At 49.9% G+C, this 13,133-nt stretch overlaps 1 protein-coding gene across 4 annotated transcripts in view; it reads left to right on the forward strand.

Moving 5' to 3' along the window:
- LOC140489299 (serine/threonine-protein kinase BRSK2-like) overlaps positions 1 to 13,133 on the forward strand; it is a 189,300-nt gene that overhangs the window by 131,690 nt on the left and 44,477 nt on the right. For all 4 annotated transcript variants that reach the window (XM_072588690.1, XM_072588691.1, XM_072588693.1 and 1 more), the window contains 8 exons: positions 2,397 to 2,430; positions 3,019 to 3,087; positions 4,905 to 5,051; positions 5,989 to 6,020; positions 7,547 to 7,711; positions 10,609 to 10,706; positions 11,481 to 11,631; positions 13,002 to 13,062. In XM_072588690.1, coding sequence (XP_072444791.1) covers positions 2,397 to 2,430; positions 3,019 to 3,087; positions 4,905 to 5,051; positions 5,989 to 6,020; positions 7,547 to 7,711; positions 10,609 to 10,706; positions 11,481 to 11,631; positions 13,002 to 13,062 — 757 coding nt within the window. The remainder of the gene's footprint in view (positions 1 to 2,396; positions 2,431 to 3,018; positions 3,088 to 4,904; positions 5,052 to 5,988; positions 6,021 to 7,546; positions 7,712 to 10,608; positions 10,707 to 11,480; positions 11,632 to 13,001; positions 13,063 to 13,133) is intronic.

The following is a 13,133-nucleotide window of genomic DNA, read 5'->3' on the forward strand; positions in this document are numbered from 1 at the left end:
TATATAAATGTTGTGATTAGACTAGATTCCCTACAGTTTGGCCCAACAAGTCCACACCAACCCTCCGAAGAGTAACCCACCCAGACCCATTCCCCTGCCTTATATATACCCCAGACTAAAGCACCTACCACTACGGGCAATTTAGCTCAGCCAATCCATCTAACCTAAACATTTTTGGACTGTGGGAGGAAGCCCACACAGACAGTTGTCTGAGGCGGGAATCGAAACTGGGACCCTGGTGCTGTGAGGCAGCAGTGCTAACCACTGAGCTACCGTGTGCCTCTCATTCCTTTCTCCTGTAGGTGTCTGCTCAATCTGCTGTGCGGTGATGGTTGATACTTTTTATTCCCCGTCTTTGGTGTGGGCTGTACCTGGGATATAATTCCCTGGGAGGCTGTGACCTCCAGTATCTAGCCAGGTGACCCTCCATTATCTGTAAGCTCAGACTGGAGTTCCTTCAACCGTCCCCACCAGAGGACTTGGGTCAGCGGTAATCTCCAGGGACGATTCCCTCGTCCAGTACCCTAAAAATTAACAAAAAGGACTTGCATTCGCATAGCACCTTTCCCCCCCGCCAAAAATGTGCCAAAGTTCTTTTAAGACATTGACCCCTGAAGTGTTGTCATTGTCTTCATGTAGGAAGATATTGACACAGCAATGGAAGATCATCTCCCTGGTCTGGTCTATTTGATATTTCTCCAGGTCGCAGGGGAGAATTCCTCTGTTCATCTCTGAAATAGTGCCACAGAGTCTTGAAAGGACAGGCAGCAGAGCAGTTTATTCTGTTGTCTGGATGACAGCACTGTCCTCCCGTCTCTGGAGTGGGTATTTGAAATAATTGCACAGAGGCCTGTATCCTGTCACCAAGTCACCCTTTATTCACATGGGGCTCTGCCCAGCCAGCTCAGAGCCAGTCCCTGGAATCAAGAGACTCTGAATCTCCTGTTTAAAAATGTCAGCCAGGGCTCCCTGATTGGACCAGGTTAACGGCCCCAATATACTGTGAGGTCCGCCTGACTGACCTCGTTATAATCCCTACAGTATTGAACTCCCAAAATGCAGACACTGAGCTATGAGTGTCACTCTGTGTTGTGAAGCACCTTGGGATGTTTTCCTGTGGTTGAAAGGTGCTGGATGTTGATAAGAATGCAAGAAATAGGATGAGGAGTAGGCCATTCGGACCCTCGAGTCTGACCCACGATTCGCTAAGATCATGGCTGAACTGATTGCGGCCTCAACTCCACTTTAATGGCCCCTCCAACTCCAAATCCATGATTCCCTGAGCAATCCGCATCAACCCAGCCACAAACAATCACTGTTCCACTGCTTTTAAGGGACAGAATTCCAAACCTTCAAAACCCTGCAAGAGGAGAAATTTTTTCTGGATGTAGGTTTGCTCGCTGCGCTGGAAGGTTCATTTCCAAACGTTTCGTCACCCTACTAGGTAACATCTTCAGTGGACCTCCGGGCGAAGCACTGCTGATAATTCCTGCTTTCTATTTATGTTTGGCTTCTTTGGGTCAGTGATGTCATTTCCTGTGGTGATGTCATTTCCTGTTCTTTTTCTCAGGGAGTGGTAGATGGGATCTAACTCAATCTACCACCATCTACCACTCCCTGAGAAAAAGAACAGGAAATGACATCGCCACTGGAAATGACATCACCACAGGAAATGACATCACCACACCAAAGAAACCCAAACATATAAATAGAAAGCAGGAATTATCAGCAGTGCTTCACCCAGAGGCCCACTGAAGATTTTACCTAGTAGGGTGACGAAACGTCTGGAAATGAACCTTCCAGCTCAGCGAGCAAACCTACATCCAGAACCTCAACCTGAGCTACATATCCTCTCAAAACTCACTAAAATATTCCTTCTTGCTTTGAAACTGTGCCTCCTGAACTAGATTCCCCCCTCAGCAACTACCCTGTCTAACCATCCTCCCCCACCCCCAGAATCTTATTTATTTGAATAAGATCACCTCGCATTCCTCCAAACTCCAGTGACTTTGGGTCCTGTTGACTTGACCTCTCCTCACCAGTTGCTGTTTATGGGGGGCAGACAATGCCCATATTCCCATTCATCCCGGGAATTAGCCTGGCGGACTTTCTCTGCACTGCCTTTGATGCAAACCCCTTAGATAAGGAGAGTTGAACTGGACGCAGTACTCCCACGTGCTGTCTTGCCGGAACGCTGGGCAGTTGAGGCTGAAGGGAATCCTGGGAATGAAAGGGTTGGGGTTGCGTGGAGGTCAATTCAATATCGAAGGTTCCTCAGACATGATTTTCAAGATTGTAAACCTTGACGGTGCAGGCTGGGTGGGAATACCGAGAACGGAGGCCTCTGTTGCTACGCAGCTAACCATTCTGTACGTATTTTATTTTTTTGGATGCAGGTCTCCACATTATGCCTGTCCGGAAGTCATCAGGGTAAGTCTATTTCTTGGATTACATCTTATTTTTCTCGACCTTGTTTATTTGCATGTTAAAAATTTGCACAAATCGATCCCCTTGAGTGTCTTTCCCAACGGCTGCTTTTTGATTGGTGTTAGCTCTTTTGGTTAGGGGGGGGGGGGAAGGGTGTGTCACTGGTATTTATTGCCTGTCCCTAGTTGCCCTTGAGTGGAGTCACTCATTACGAAAATATCCCCTCAGCATTTGCCCTGTCAAGCTCATTCACAACCCCCTCCACTCGGAGACATTTGCTTCAATGAACTCACCCCTCATTCTTGTAAACTCTGAGAAGCATGTGGGGAAGCTGCTCAACCAGGTTGGCCGCACATTGTTGGAGATGGGGTCAGGATTTGAACCGTCCTCCACCGTGTGGCTCGAGCATGAAGGAGCAGAGTTGGGGGGGGTGGGGGGAGAATGGGTTGGGGTGGGATGGCTTGGTGAGAGTTCCTGGCCTGGTGGCCAATGGTAAACATGGAGGTGATAACTCGGTTAAGGCTGCATTCTGGCGTGCAGCCGCGATCCCAGAACACAAGGTTGACCTCTCATGGTGTTTCCTGTCCTCAGGGGGAGAAGTACGATGGCCGTCGGGCAGACGTGTGGAGCTGCGGTGTGATACTCTTTGCACTCTTGGTGGTAAGGAATCATGGGCCTACTCTCCGGCTCCCAACCAGTCAGCGCCTTGGGGTTATACTACCTCATGTTGACCAACTAATTTTTTATCCATTCAAAGGATGAAGGCATTGCCAGCTAGGCCAGCAGTTATTGCCCATCCCTAATTGCCCAGAGGATAGTTAAGAGTCAACCACATTGCTATGGGTCTGGAGTCACATGTAGGCCAGACCCAGGCTAAGGACAGCAGTTTCCTGGATGTTAGTGAACCAGACGATTTTTTCCCCCAACGCTGGGTTTGTGGTCATCATTAGACTCATAATTTCAGATTTTTAATTGAATTTAAAATCCATCATCTGCCGTGGCGGGATTTGAACCCAAGTCCCCAGAACATTACCGAGGTGTCTGGGTGAACAGTCCAGTGATGTTACCACCAGGCCACTGCCTCCTCTGATGGGATGGAACCCTCGGCCATTGTTCTGCGTGCCTCTGGGTCCGGTGCCCAGAATGCCTTCTGCTTCAATCCTTTTCGTGACCCTCGCAGGTCACCTGACTATGGCAAGGTGCAGTGCACGAAGGTAACTCCCATCCAAACAGGTGAGCCAGGTATGGAGCCGCCTGGGATAATGTTGAGGGTTTATGAGGGAACAACGGCCTCTAGAGGGTGAACTGCACCTGGTCAACCCGTCAGCTAACTCTTTCACTGTTTGAGGTCTTGTGCTCTCCTGCTCGTTCCTCGGATGAACCTCCCTCAACACTGCCCCCTCCCTCACCACCGTTTTCATTCAGCGAACAGCAGGAGAAGATAACGTGGGGCAGTTTCCTGTCGCCTTTCTCCAGTTCCTAAAGAAAATACATCTCCCCGTCACGAAGGAGACGGCTTCAGAGATTCAGTCTCCTATGCCATCCCTCTGAGAATGTTGCTGGTTCTACTGTAGGTTGTGGCTGCTGAACCCACACTTGGGGCCTAAAGCTAGACTTGGGTAAAAGCAGCTGGATCATAGAGCAGCCTTTACTGGGGAATATTACTGAAACCAATCTTTAGACATATATTAATGACTTGACCCTGAGGTGACAAATGGATGGCTAATAGCAATAAATTACATTCAGCAGAGATGGAAGATAAAAGTTAAATTCTAAACTCTTTGGGTTCAAGCCTCTTAATTTTGTTTCCTCCCTTAAAAATGTAAACATGACAAGGTAGGTATCATTTTTCTCACCTTTGGCTGCGCATCAAAGGTTTTGTTCCTGAGTTTACAGAAATCCTATGAAGACTGAAAGCCACCCCTCTCGAAGTCTTTACACTGGGCCCTCACTCAGAGCTCCCTGTTAGGCCCTGAGCTGACCACCTGACCTCTCCGCTGCTCCCTCTCTGGGGCGGCCTGTGGGGTGGAAACCTTTGGTCATCTCGCCCGTCTCCACTTGTTGTTTGCACTCCTGGCCACGTCCCCCCCAACACCTCATGGCTGGACCATTCCTCTCCTGGCCACTTGCCCAGCTTCCAACCCTTCCATCAATCAGCCATAGTTCTGCTGCTCCGCCTCCCCTCCCCCCCCCCCCCCACCCCCAACTCACACCAAATCCTGGTCACACAACATCATCTCTCCCTGGATCATCCATCCCATTCCCATCTCATCCCATTCTGGCCTTTGACTCTCCCAATCTCCTTTTGATTTCCTGAGAGTTACCAAACGTGTGTCAATCTCAGCCTTTAATGTTTCCGCACTGGAGCATGCACAGCCCTCTGGGTCAGAGAACACCAAAGATTCACATCAGACAGGTGGACAAGGGCACGTGGGATTTGACGATGGTTACCGTGAACGTTGTTTTCTTTCCCCCAGGGAGCTTTGCCGTTTGATGATGACAACCTCCGACAGTTGTTAGAGAAGGTGAAACGAGGGGTCTTCCATATGCCGCACTTTATTCCGCCCGACTGCCAGAATTTACTGCGGGGCATGATCGAAGTGGACGCAGAGAAACGCCTCTCAGTCAGTACCCTGGTCTAGCTCACTCTCTGCCATGTCCTGTTTCCACAGCAACGGATTCACCATCAACGCCACGGGGGAATGGGGGGCTATCATTGTTAACCCAGTGAGGGGGAAGAGCTATTAGTGTTACCCATAGAGGGGGAAGGGCTTTCAGTGTCACCTCATTGTGGGGGAACATTTATTAGTGTTACACCATTGAGGGGAAAGTTTTATCAATGTTACCCACTGAGTGGGAAGGTTTATCAGTGTTACCCACTGAAGGGGATGGTTTATCAGTCTTACCCCACTGAGGGGAATGGTTTATCAGTGTTACCCCATTGAGAGGGAAGGTTTGTCAGTGTTACCCACTGAATGAGATGGTTTATCAGTGTTACCCACTGAAGGGGAAGGTTTATCAGTGTTACCCCACTAAGAGGGCAGGTGTATCAGTGTAACGCCATTGAGGGGATGGTTTATCAGTGTTATCCCACTGAGTGGGATGGTTTATCAGTGTTACTGCATTGAGGGGGAAGGTTTATCAGTCTTACCCCACTGAGGGGGGATGGTTTATCAGTGTTATTGCATTGAGGGGGAAGGTATATCAGTCTTACCTCACTGAGAGGGATGGTTTATCAGTGTTACACCATTGAAGGGGAACTTTATAAATGTTACTCCATGTGGATGAAGTGGTATCTGCACTTCCCCTGTGAGGATTCTCAGTGTTCTGCACAGTTGGGGGTAGGTTATCGGTGCTACCCCATCAAGGAGGGGGAGGCATATTGCTCTTACCTCTTTGGTGAGTGAAAGGGGTTATCTCTGTTTTCAGGCTTCCCCTCTCTCGTGTTTGGTGCATTCACCATCTCGGGTTTTCTCTATAACTGCAAGTGTCTATTCTGCATTCTCTCATTAAACGCCTTTCCTTTCTCTCTCTCCTCCGCAACCTACCTGCTGGCCATAGCTGGAACAGATTCAGAAGCACTCCTGGTATCAGTAAGTACACACTGCACGACAGCTTGTAGAGCCAGCAGCAATGTGTCAGAGCTCCCAGCCATGTCAGGGTGACCCACACTTTCTCACATCTCCCTCTCTCTCTCTCTCTCTCTCTAACTGAGTCAATGATTACTGTCGAACCAGGAATAGCCCAGAGGAGTCATCCAAAATTGTCTACGCAGCAGGATTTCAAACCCTCTGGGAACGTCAGTGACTAATCCACTTCACTTGGTTCTTCCACATGTCTTTTTCTTCCTTTTCCTCCCTCTGCATTTCCCGCGAAGGGTATTTGTTAGGTGCGGAAGGAATGAATCCTTCCTTTCTAAGGAAACAGTAGAGAGAGGGCCATTTATTAATCATTGTTTCCCCTTTTCTTGGTGTGAGCAGGCCTCTGGACCTCAATGCCTCCTGCATTGGGTGGAGGGGCTAAAGTGGTGGGAGCACACATCCAGAGGGGCAACGAGAAATAATTTCCTTTGGTTTGATATATCTAGGACTAGGCAACACTGTTAACCTACAAGGAGTGAAATTAGGAAATTCTTCTCCACAAAAACAATGTTTAGAACTCCCTTCCACAAATGGCAGTGAATCCTTGATCAATTGTTAATTTTAAAGCCAATAGATGTTTTGTGATTCAAAGCTATTACTGGATGAGGGAAACAAAGGTGTGGGCTTGCTGTGTGGCAGAACAGGTTCAAGGGTGAAATGGTGTCCTCCTGGTCCAGCTCCGTGAGTCAGGGACTGAAACCCGGGTCAATTCAATGTTCTCTTTCTCTTGATTCCCTCATGCGGTCACTTCTTCCTGAAGTGGCAAGTCCCCTCATGCTACTGTGAACCTTGGAGCAAATGTGTGTGTGTGTGTGTGTATATATACACGTGTACATGTGTGTGTACACTAGTACGTGTGTGTGTTTGTATACACGTGTACGTGTGTGGATATACACGTGTACGTGTGTGGATATACACGTGTACGTGTGTGGATATACATGTGTACGTGTGTGGATATATGTGTGTGTGTGTATACACTTGTACGTGTGGGTTTGTATACATGTGTACGTGTGTGTATACACGTGTGTGTGTATACATGTGTATGTGTATGTGCATACACGTGTGCGTGCGTATACATGTGTGCATGTGTGTGTTTGTGTACACGTGTATGTGTGTGTATACATTTGTACATGTGTGTATACTCTTGTACATATGTGTGTGTGTACATGTGTACACATCTATGCATGAATGTTTGTAGATGTGTGTGTACATGTTTATGCATGAGTATGTGTAGATGTGTGTATGTGTGTACATACTTGTGCACGCACATGCGTGCATGTGTATATATGTGCGTATATTGGTCTCTCTTCCTCACCATCTCTCTGACTCACTGGGATTCCAACCCATGTTCCTGTCCAGTTTGGAGTTCTAGCTCTATAATGGTGGCCACACCAGTCTGAGAGACTGACTGACCGGCTCTAACAGGTTCTGACCGGGTCTGACCAAGTCCTCCTGACGGTCTGGGTGTGTCGTTTCAGAGGCGGGAAAAATGAGCCAGAACCGGAGCAGCCGATCGCGCGGAAGGTGATGATCCGGAGGCTGCAGTCTGTGAGCGACATTGACCCGGACGTCCTCGACAGTATGAACTCGCTTGGCTGTTTTAGAGACAAGAACAAGTTGAAACAGGATCTCCTGTTTGAGGAGTAAGTAACCTCCTTCTTCACTCGGAGTGAAGGGTTTTGTGAGGGAAGTGAAGGGTCTGTACCTGAGGTGCCAGTGATGGAACGCTGAGATTGAAATGGCTGCCCACTGTGCGGGAGAGCTGCATTCTCAGAGATGCCTCATTCAGAGTGATCTGTCTGTGTTCTCGGGTGTGAGAAAATGATTCAACCCCCAGCACGACTGCTCTTTTCACAAAGAACAGAGCACCTTCTTCCCAGTGACCTGACCAACAGTCAAATCTCAACACTGCCCAAGGAGGTGATAAATGCAGGGAACAGTTACAACATTTAAAAGACAGATGCATGAATAGGAAGGGTTTAGAGGGATGTGGGCCAAACGCAGGCAAGTGGGAATGGTTTAGTTTGGGAACTCTGGTGGGGAAGGATAAGTTGGACCACAGGATCGGTTTCTGTGCTGTATAACTCAATCTGGGTCACTATCACATCACTGCTCCTTGGAGCTTGCTGTATGTAAATTGATTCTCACGTTTCCAATATCACAACAGCAGCTCGCACATTGGCTTGAAGGACCCTTCGGTCCAAACCGTCCACGCTGATCAGATATCCCAACCTAATCTAGTCCCACCTGCCAGCACCCGGCCCATATCCCTCCAAATCCTTCCTATTCATATACCCATCCAAATGCCTTTTAAATGTTGCAATTGTACCAGCCTCCACCACTTCCTCTGGCAGCTCATTCCAGACACACACCACCCTCTGTGTGAAAAGACCACCCCTCATATCCTTTGTAACTCCTTCCCCTCTCATCTTAAACCCCTGCCCTCTAGTTTTGGACTCCCCTAACCTGGGGAAAAAGACCTTGCCTATTTATCCTATCCATGCCCCTCATGATTTTACAAACCTCTATAAGGTCACCCCTCGGCCTCCGACGCTCCAGGGAAAACAGCCCCAGCCTGTTCAGCCTCTCCCTAAAGCCCAAACCCTCCAAACCCGGCTACGTCCTTGTAAATCGTTTCTGCAGACTTTCAAGTTTCACAGAGAGTTCACTGACCCTTCTTCAGAATGTCTGGACATTGAGTCTGCATTCTCTCCACAGCTGCTGCCAGACCTGCTGAGTTTTTCCAGCAATTTCTGTTTTGTGTCAGGTTTCAAGCATCTGCAGTTCTTGGTTTTATCTGAAAGGCAGAGTTAGAAACGGGCAACAGAATAACACAACACTTGTTAGAGCTGAAAAACTGTGTACAGATCTGAGCAACCACATTATAGGAAAGATTAGATTAGATTACTTACAGTGTGGAAACAGGCCCTTCGGCCCAACAAGTCCACACCGCACCCGCCGAAGCGCAACCCACCCATACCCCTACATGTACCCCTACCTAACACTACGGGCAATTTAGCATGGCCAATTCACCTGACCTGCACATCTTTGGACTGTGGGAGGAAACCGGATCACCCGGAGGAAACCCACGCAGACACGGGGAGAATGTACAAACTCCACACAGAGAGTCGCCTGAGGCGGGAATTGAACCCGGATCTCTGGCACTGTGAGGCAGCAGTGCTAACCACTGTGCCACCGTGCCGCCCACTGTGTTTAGAGCTCTGGCTAAGGTTTTAAATTGCGGTCTACTCTGCCCACTGGTGGGTGCAGAACAAGCCCACAGCAATATTTTGAAGAGCTGGAAGAGGGGGTGAGTGGGGGTTACTCGGTCGCCATCACCAAAATCAGTTTATCTGGTGATTCTCACACTGCTGTCGCTGGGATCTTGCTGTGCACTTATCGCTGCCGAGCTTCCTACACTGTGTGATGGTACTGTGGCTTCAATTAGATTCCCTACAGTGTAGAAACAGGCCCTTCAGCCGAACAAGTCCACATTAACTCTCCGAAGAGTAACCCACCCAGACCCATTTCCCTCTGACTAATGCACCTAACACTAAGGGGAATTTAGCATGGCCAATCCACCCTAACCTGCACATCTTTGGACTGTGGGAGGAAACCAGAGCACCCAGAGGAAGCCCACGCAGACACAGGGAGAATGTGCAAACTCCACACAGACAGTCACCCGAGCCAGGAATTGAACGTGGGTCCCTGATGCTGTGAGGCAGCAGTGCTAACCACTGAATCACTCTGCCACCCATAAGATGTGTCTTTTGTCCTGGTTTCTTTTAGACAGAGAGATATTGGGGGACAGGTACTGAGGAGTCTATGAGATGATAAACAACTTGTGAGGCCATGGGCTTTTTATTAAGTTGGAACAATAGAAGCAGCCTGAATGGGTGTGGTCAAGCACTCACATTCAGGATTTTTAGATTAACTTTCAGCAGTTGTTGCTGGGGGGTCCAGCAGGGTTGGAAGGCCATGAACCTCTCCCTGCTGTTATACTCTGTCTCTGAATTGTCTTCTTATAGTCTTTCCTCTTGGATTGGCAAACTGCATGTGAGACAATCTGTTTCTGAATTGGCCTTTTTACGAATGGTGTGTTTATGGAATGTTACTATATTGGAACAGTCACTGTTTAGTGGTAACATAATCTATGATTCTGTAAAGTTTTCTAATAGAGTTGTTATTCTAAGTTCCTCTTCCTTTTGTTGTATTTTAACTATAGTGTATGAATAAAGTTTGTTTCGCTTAACATTGAATAATTTGACCAATCGAATTGCATCTGGAACACAACACCTCGCATTTACCTTTGAAGTAAGAGAAAGTAAGGGTCTAGGCGACCTTTGTGATATATTTTGAGGGTGGAGGGGTCTGCTCTGGGCAATAACAACTGCAACAGTGAACACACATCCAAGCGTGCTTCATGCACTGTAAGGCACTTTACTGTCTGGCTGTGGAAGTTGCTATATAAATGAAAAATGTAACTTCCCCTTTTTCTCCATGCTTTCATTCATCGATGTCTCTCACCATTTCCTCTCAGGGAAAACCAGGAGAAAATGATCTACTTCCTGTTGCTAGACAGGAAAGAGCGGTATCCGAGCTGTGAGGATGAGGATTTGCCACCCCGGAATGACATTGGTAAGCCCCGGAATCTGGGCTCTGAGTTCTTGGCTTTCTGCTCCTGGGAATGCTGACCTTACTGAGACAGGATCCCAACAGCCCCCCCCCCACCCACTCTCCTGCAAGATGGAGGCTGGAGGGTGTATCCACCCTCACAGTGAGCAGACGTTGCCTGTCAACCTCAGATATTTGGCCACAGTGGACTTCACACCTCTATCCTGAACCCATCAAGGCCCAACGTCTACCCCACCCAACCTCATGATGACTGAGAGTGACTGGGGATGTAGACCCTATAGCGCTGTCCCCACTTACTCCCCTCCTCCTTAAACCCCCTTTTCCTAACTTCCTCCAATTTTGGACTCATACTTGTGACCCCTTTCCTTCAATCTGCCTGGGCCCCAAAACAGAGCCTGGGCCTCTGCAGTTCCATTCCTGTGGCTCTCTAAGACCCCGCCTATTCCTTTTCTAATGTGTCAGGGGGTTGATTTTGTCCGATTTATCGCTCTCCATTAAGTGCCTGGGGTTGTTAGGGTGCTGGATGAATGCAGGATGTTGTTGCTGGCGCTCTGACAGGGCGCACTCTCCCTGCTGGTCACTGGAGGGCAGTGCTGGTGGAGGCTGTGGGGAAGGGGTGGTCAGTGGCGAAAGCCTGTGGCCCTCTTGTGTCGGGTTTACCTGGGGCTGGACGGCAGGAAGAGAGAGGCCTCAGGCAGGGAGGTTAGTGATGGACGGTGTTGTCTCCGGCTGGTTTGTTGTGTTTCCTCTCTCTCTCTCTCTCTGCTGTGTCCTCAGACCCTCCCCGGAAGCGGGTTGACTCGCCCATGCTGAACCGTCATGGTAAACGGCGGCCTGAGAGGAAGTCGATGGAGGTGCTGAGCGTGACAGACGGTGGTTCCCCGGTGCCCGCTCGCCGCGCCATTGACGTGGCCCAACACAGTCAGCGGTAAGTGACCAGGAGGCATTGGGGCCTTTCCAACTAGGCCCCACACCATGAACCCACCTCTATCCGCTGGTCCATCCTCCATCTCCCTGACCCTCCATAATCCCCCCCCATCCCCCTGACCCTCCACGATCCCCCGACCCTCCATAAACCCCCTCCAGCGCCCTGACCCTTCATAATCCCCCTCCATCCACCTGACCCTCCACAATCCCCCGACCCTCCATAAACCCCCTCCAGCTCCCTGACCCTTCATAATCCCCCTTCATTCCCCTGACCCTCCATAATCCCCCTCCATCCACCTGACCCTCCACAATCCCCCGACCCTTCATAATCCCCCTCCATCCACCTGACCCTCCACAATCCCCCGACCCTCCATAAACCCCCTCCAGCTCCCTGACCCTTCATAATCCCCCTCCATCTCCCTGACCCTCCATAATCCCCCCCATCCCCCTGACCCTTCATAAACCCCCTCCAGCGCCCTGACCCTTCATAATCCCCCTCCATCCACCTGACCCTCCACGATCCCCCGACCCTCCATAAACCCCCTCCAGCTCCCTGACCCTTCATAATCCCCCTTCATTCCCCTGACCCTCCATAATCCCCCACCATCCCCCATCCATCCAACCCCTTGACCCTCCACAATCCCCTCCATCCCCCTGACCCTCCATAATCCCCCTCCATCCCCCATCCCTCCAACCCCCTAACCCTCCACTACCCCCTTCCATACCGTCCCCTCACAAACCTTCCTTGTACCCTCACCAACCCATCCCCACAACCCAGTCTATGGGTCAGTCAGCAGCGGGGATGGTGGGGAGGGGAGTGTGACCAGGGGACCCAGGGCCATTTTGCCAACCCAGGGGAACATTAGTGCCATGTCTGCCCCCTGATGGTGCTGTAATGATAGGGCCAGAGTCCGATTGAAGGGCTGGAGGGGGCCCGTCCTGTTCCAGTGCCTTGTTGGAACATTTTACTCTCTGCTTGCCTCAGAAAGCACGAACCCAGAAACCTCGCTCATAGTTCAGAGGTCAATATCAAACCCTAAGATAAAGGAGCAGGACTAGGCCATTCAGTGAGATCATGGCTGGTCTCATCATCCTCAACTCCACTCGATAAGTACAAGTCTCTTCCCCACCCCATGTCTCTCCTCTGTCTCTCTCCCTTTCTCTCTCTCTCACTGTCTCTGTCTGTCTGTCTCTCTCTCTTTCTGTGTGTGTGTCTCTCTCTCTCTCACACACACATTCTCTCTCTCCGTCTTTCTGTCTCTCTCTATCTCTCCCCCACCACCCCAACACTGTCTCTGCTTCTCTTTCTCTCTGCTGCCTGACCTGGGTCTGCAGTGGGTCCATGTGATGGTTTGTTTTCTCTTGGTGCAGGTCAAGGTCAGTCAGTGGAGCATCCTGCGGCCTCTCCTCCAGCCCCCTCAGCAGCCCCAGGGTAAGTGGATATTGGCCGTGCTCCAGCCTGGTGTTGTCTGTGCGTGGTTCTGCTCGGTGATGGCTCTGCTC

Source organism: Chiloscyllium punctatum, chromosome 18 (genome assembly GCF_047496795.1).
Source record: "Chiloscyllium punctatum isolate Juve2018m chromosome 18, sChiPun1.3, whole genome shotgun sequence".
Lineage (NCBI taxonomy): Eukaryota > Metazoa > Chordata > Chondrichthyes > Orectolobiformes > Hemiscylliidae > Chiloscyllium > Chiloscyllium punctatum.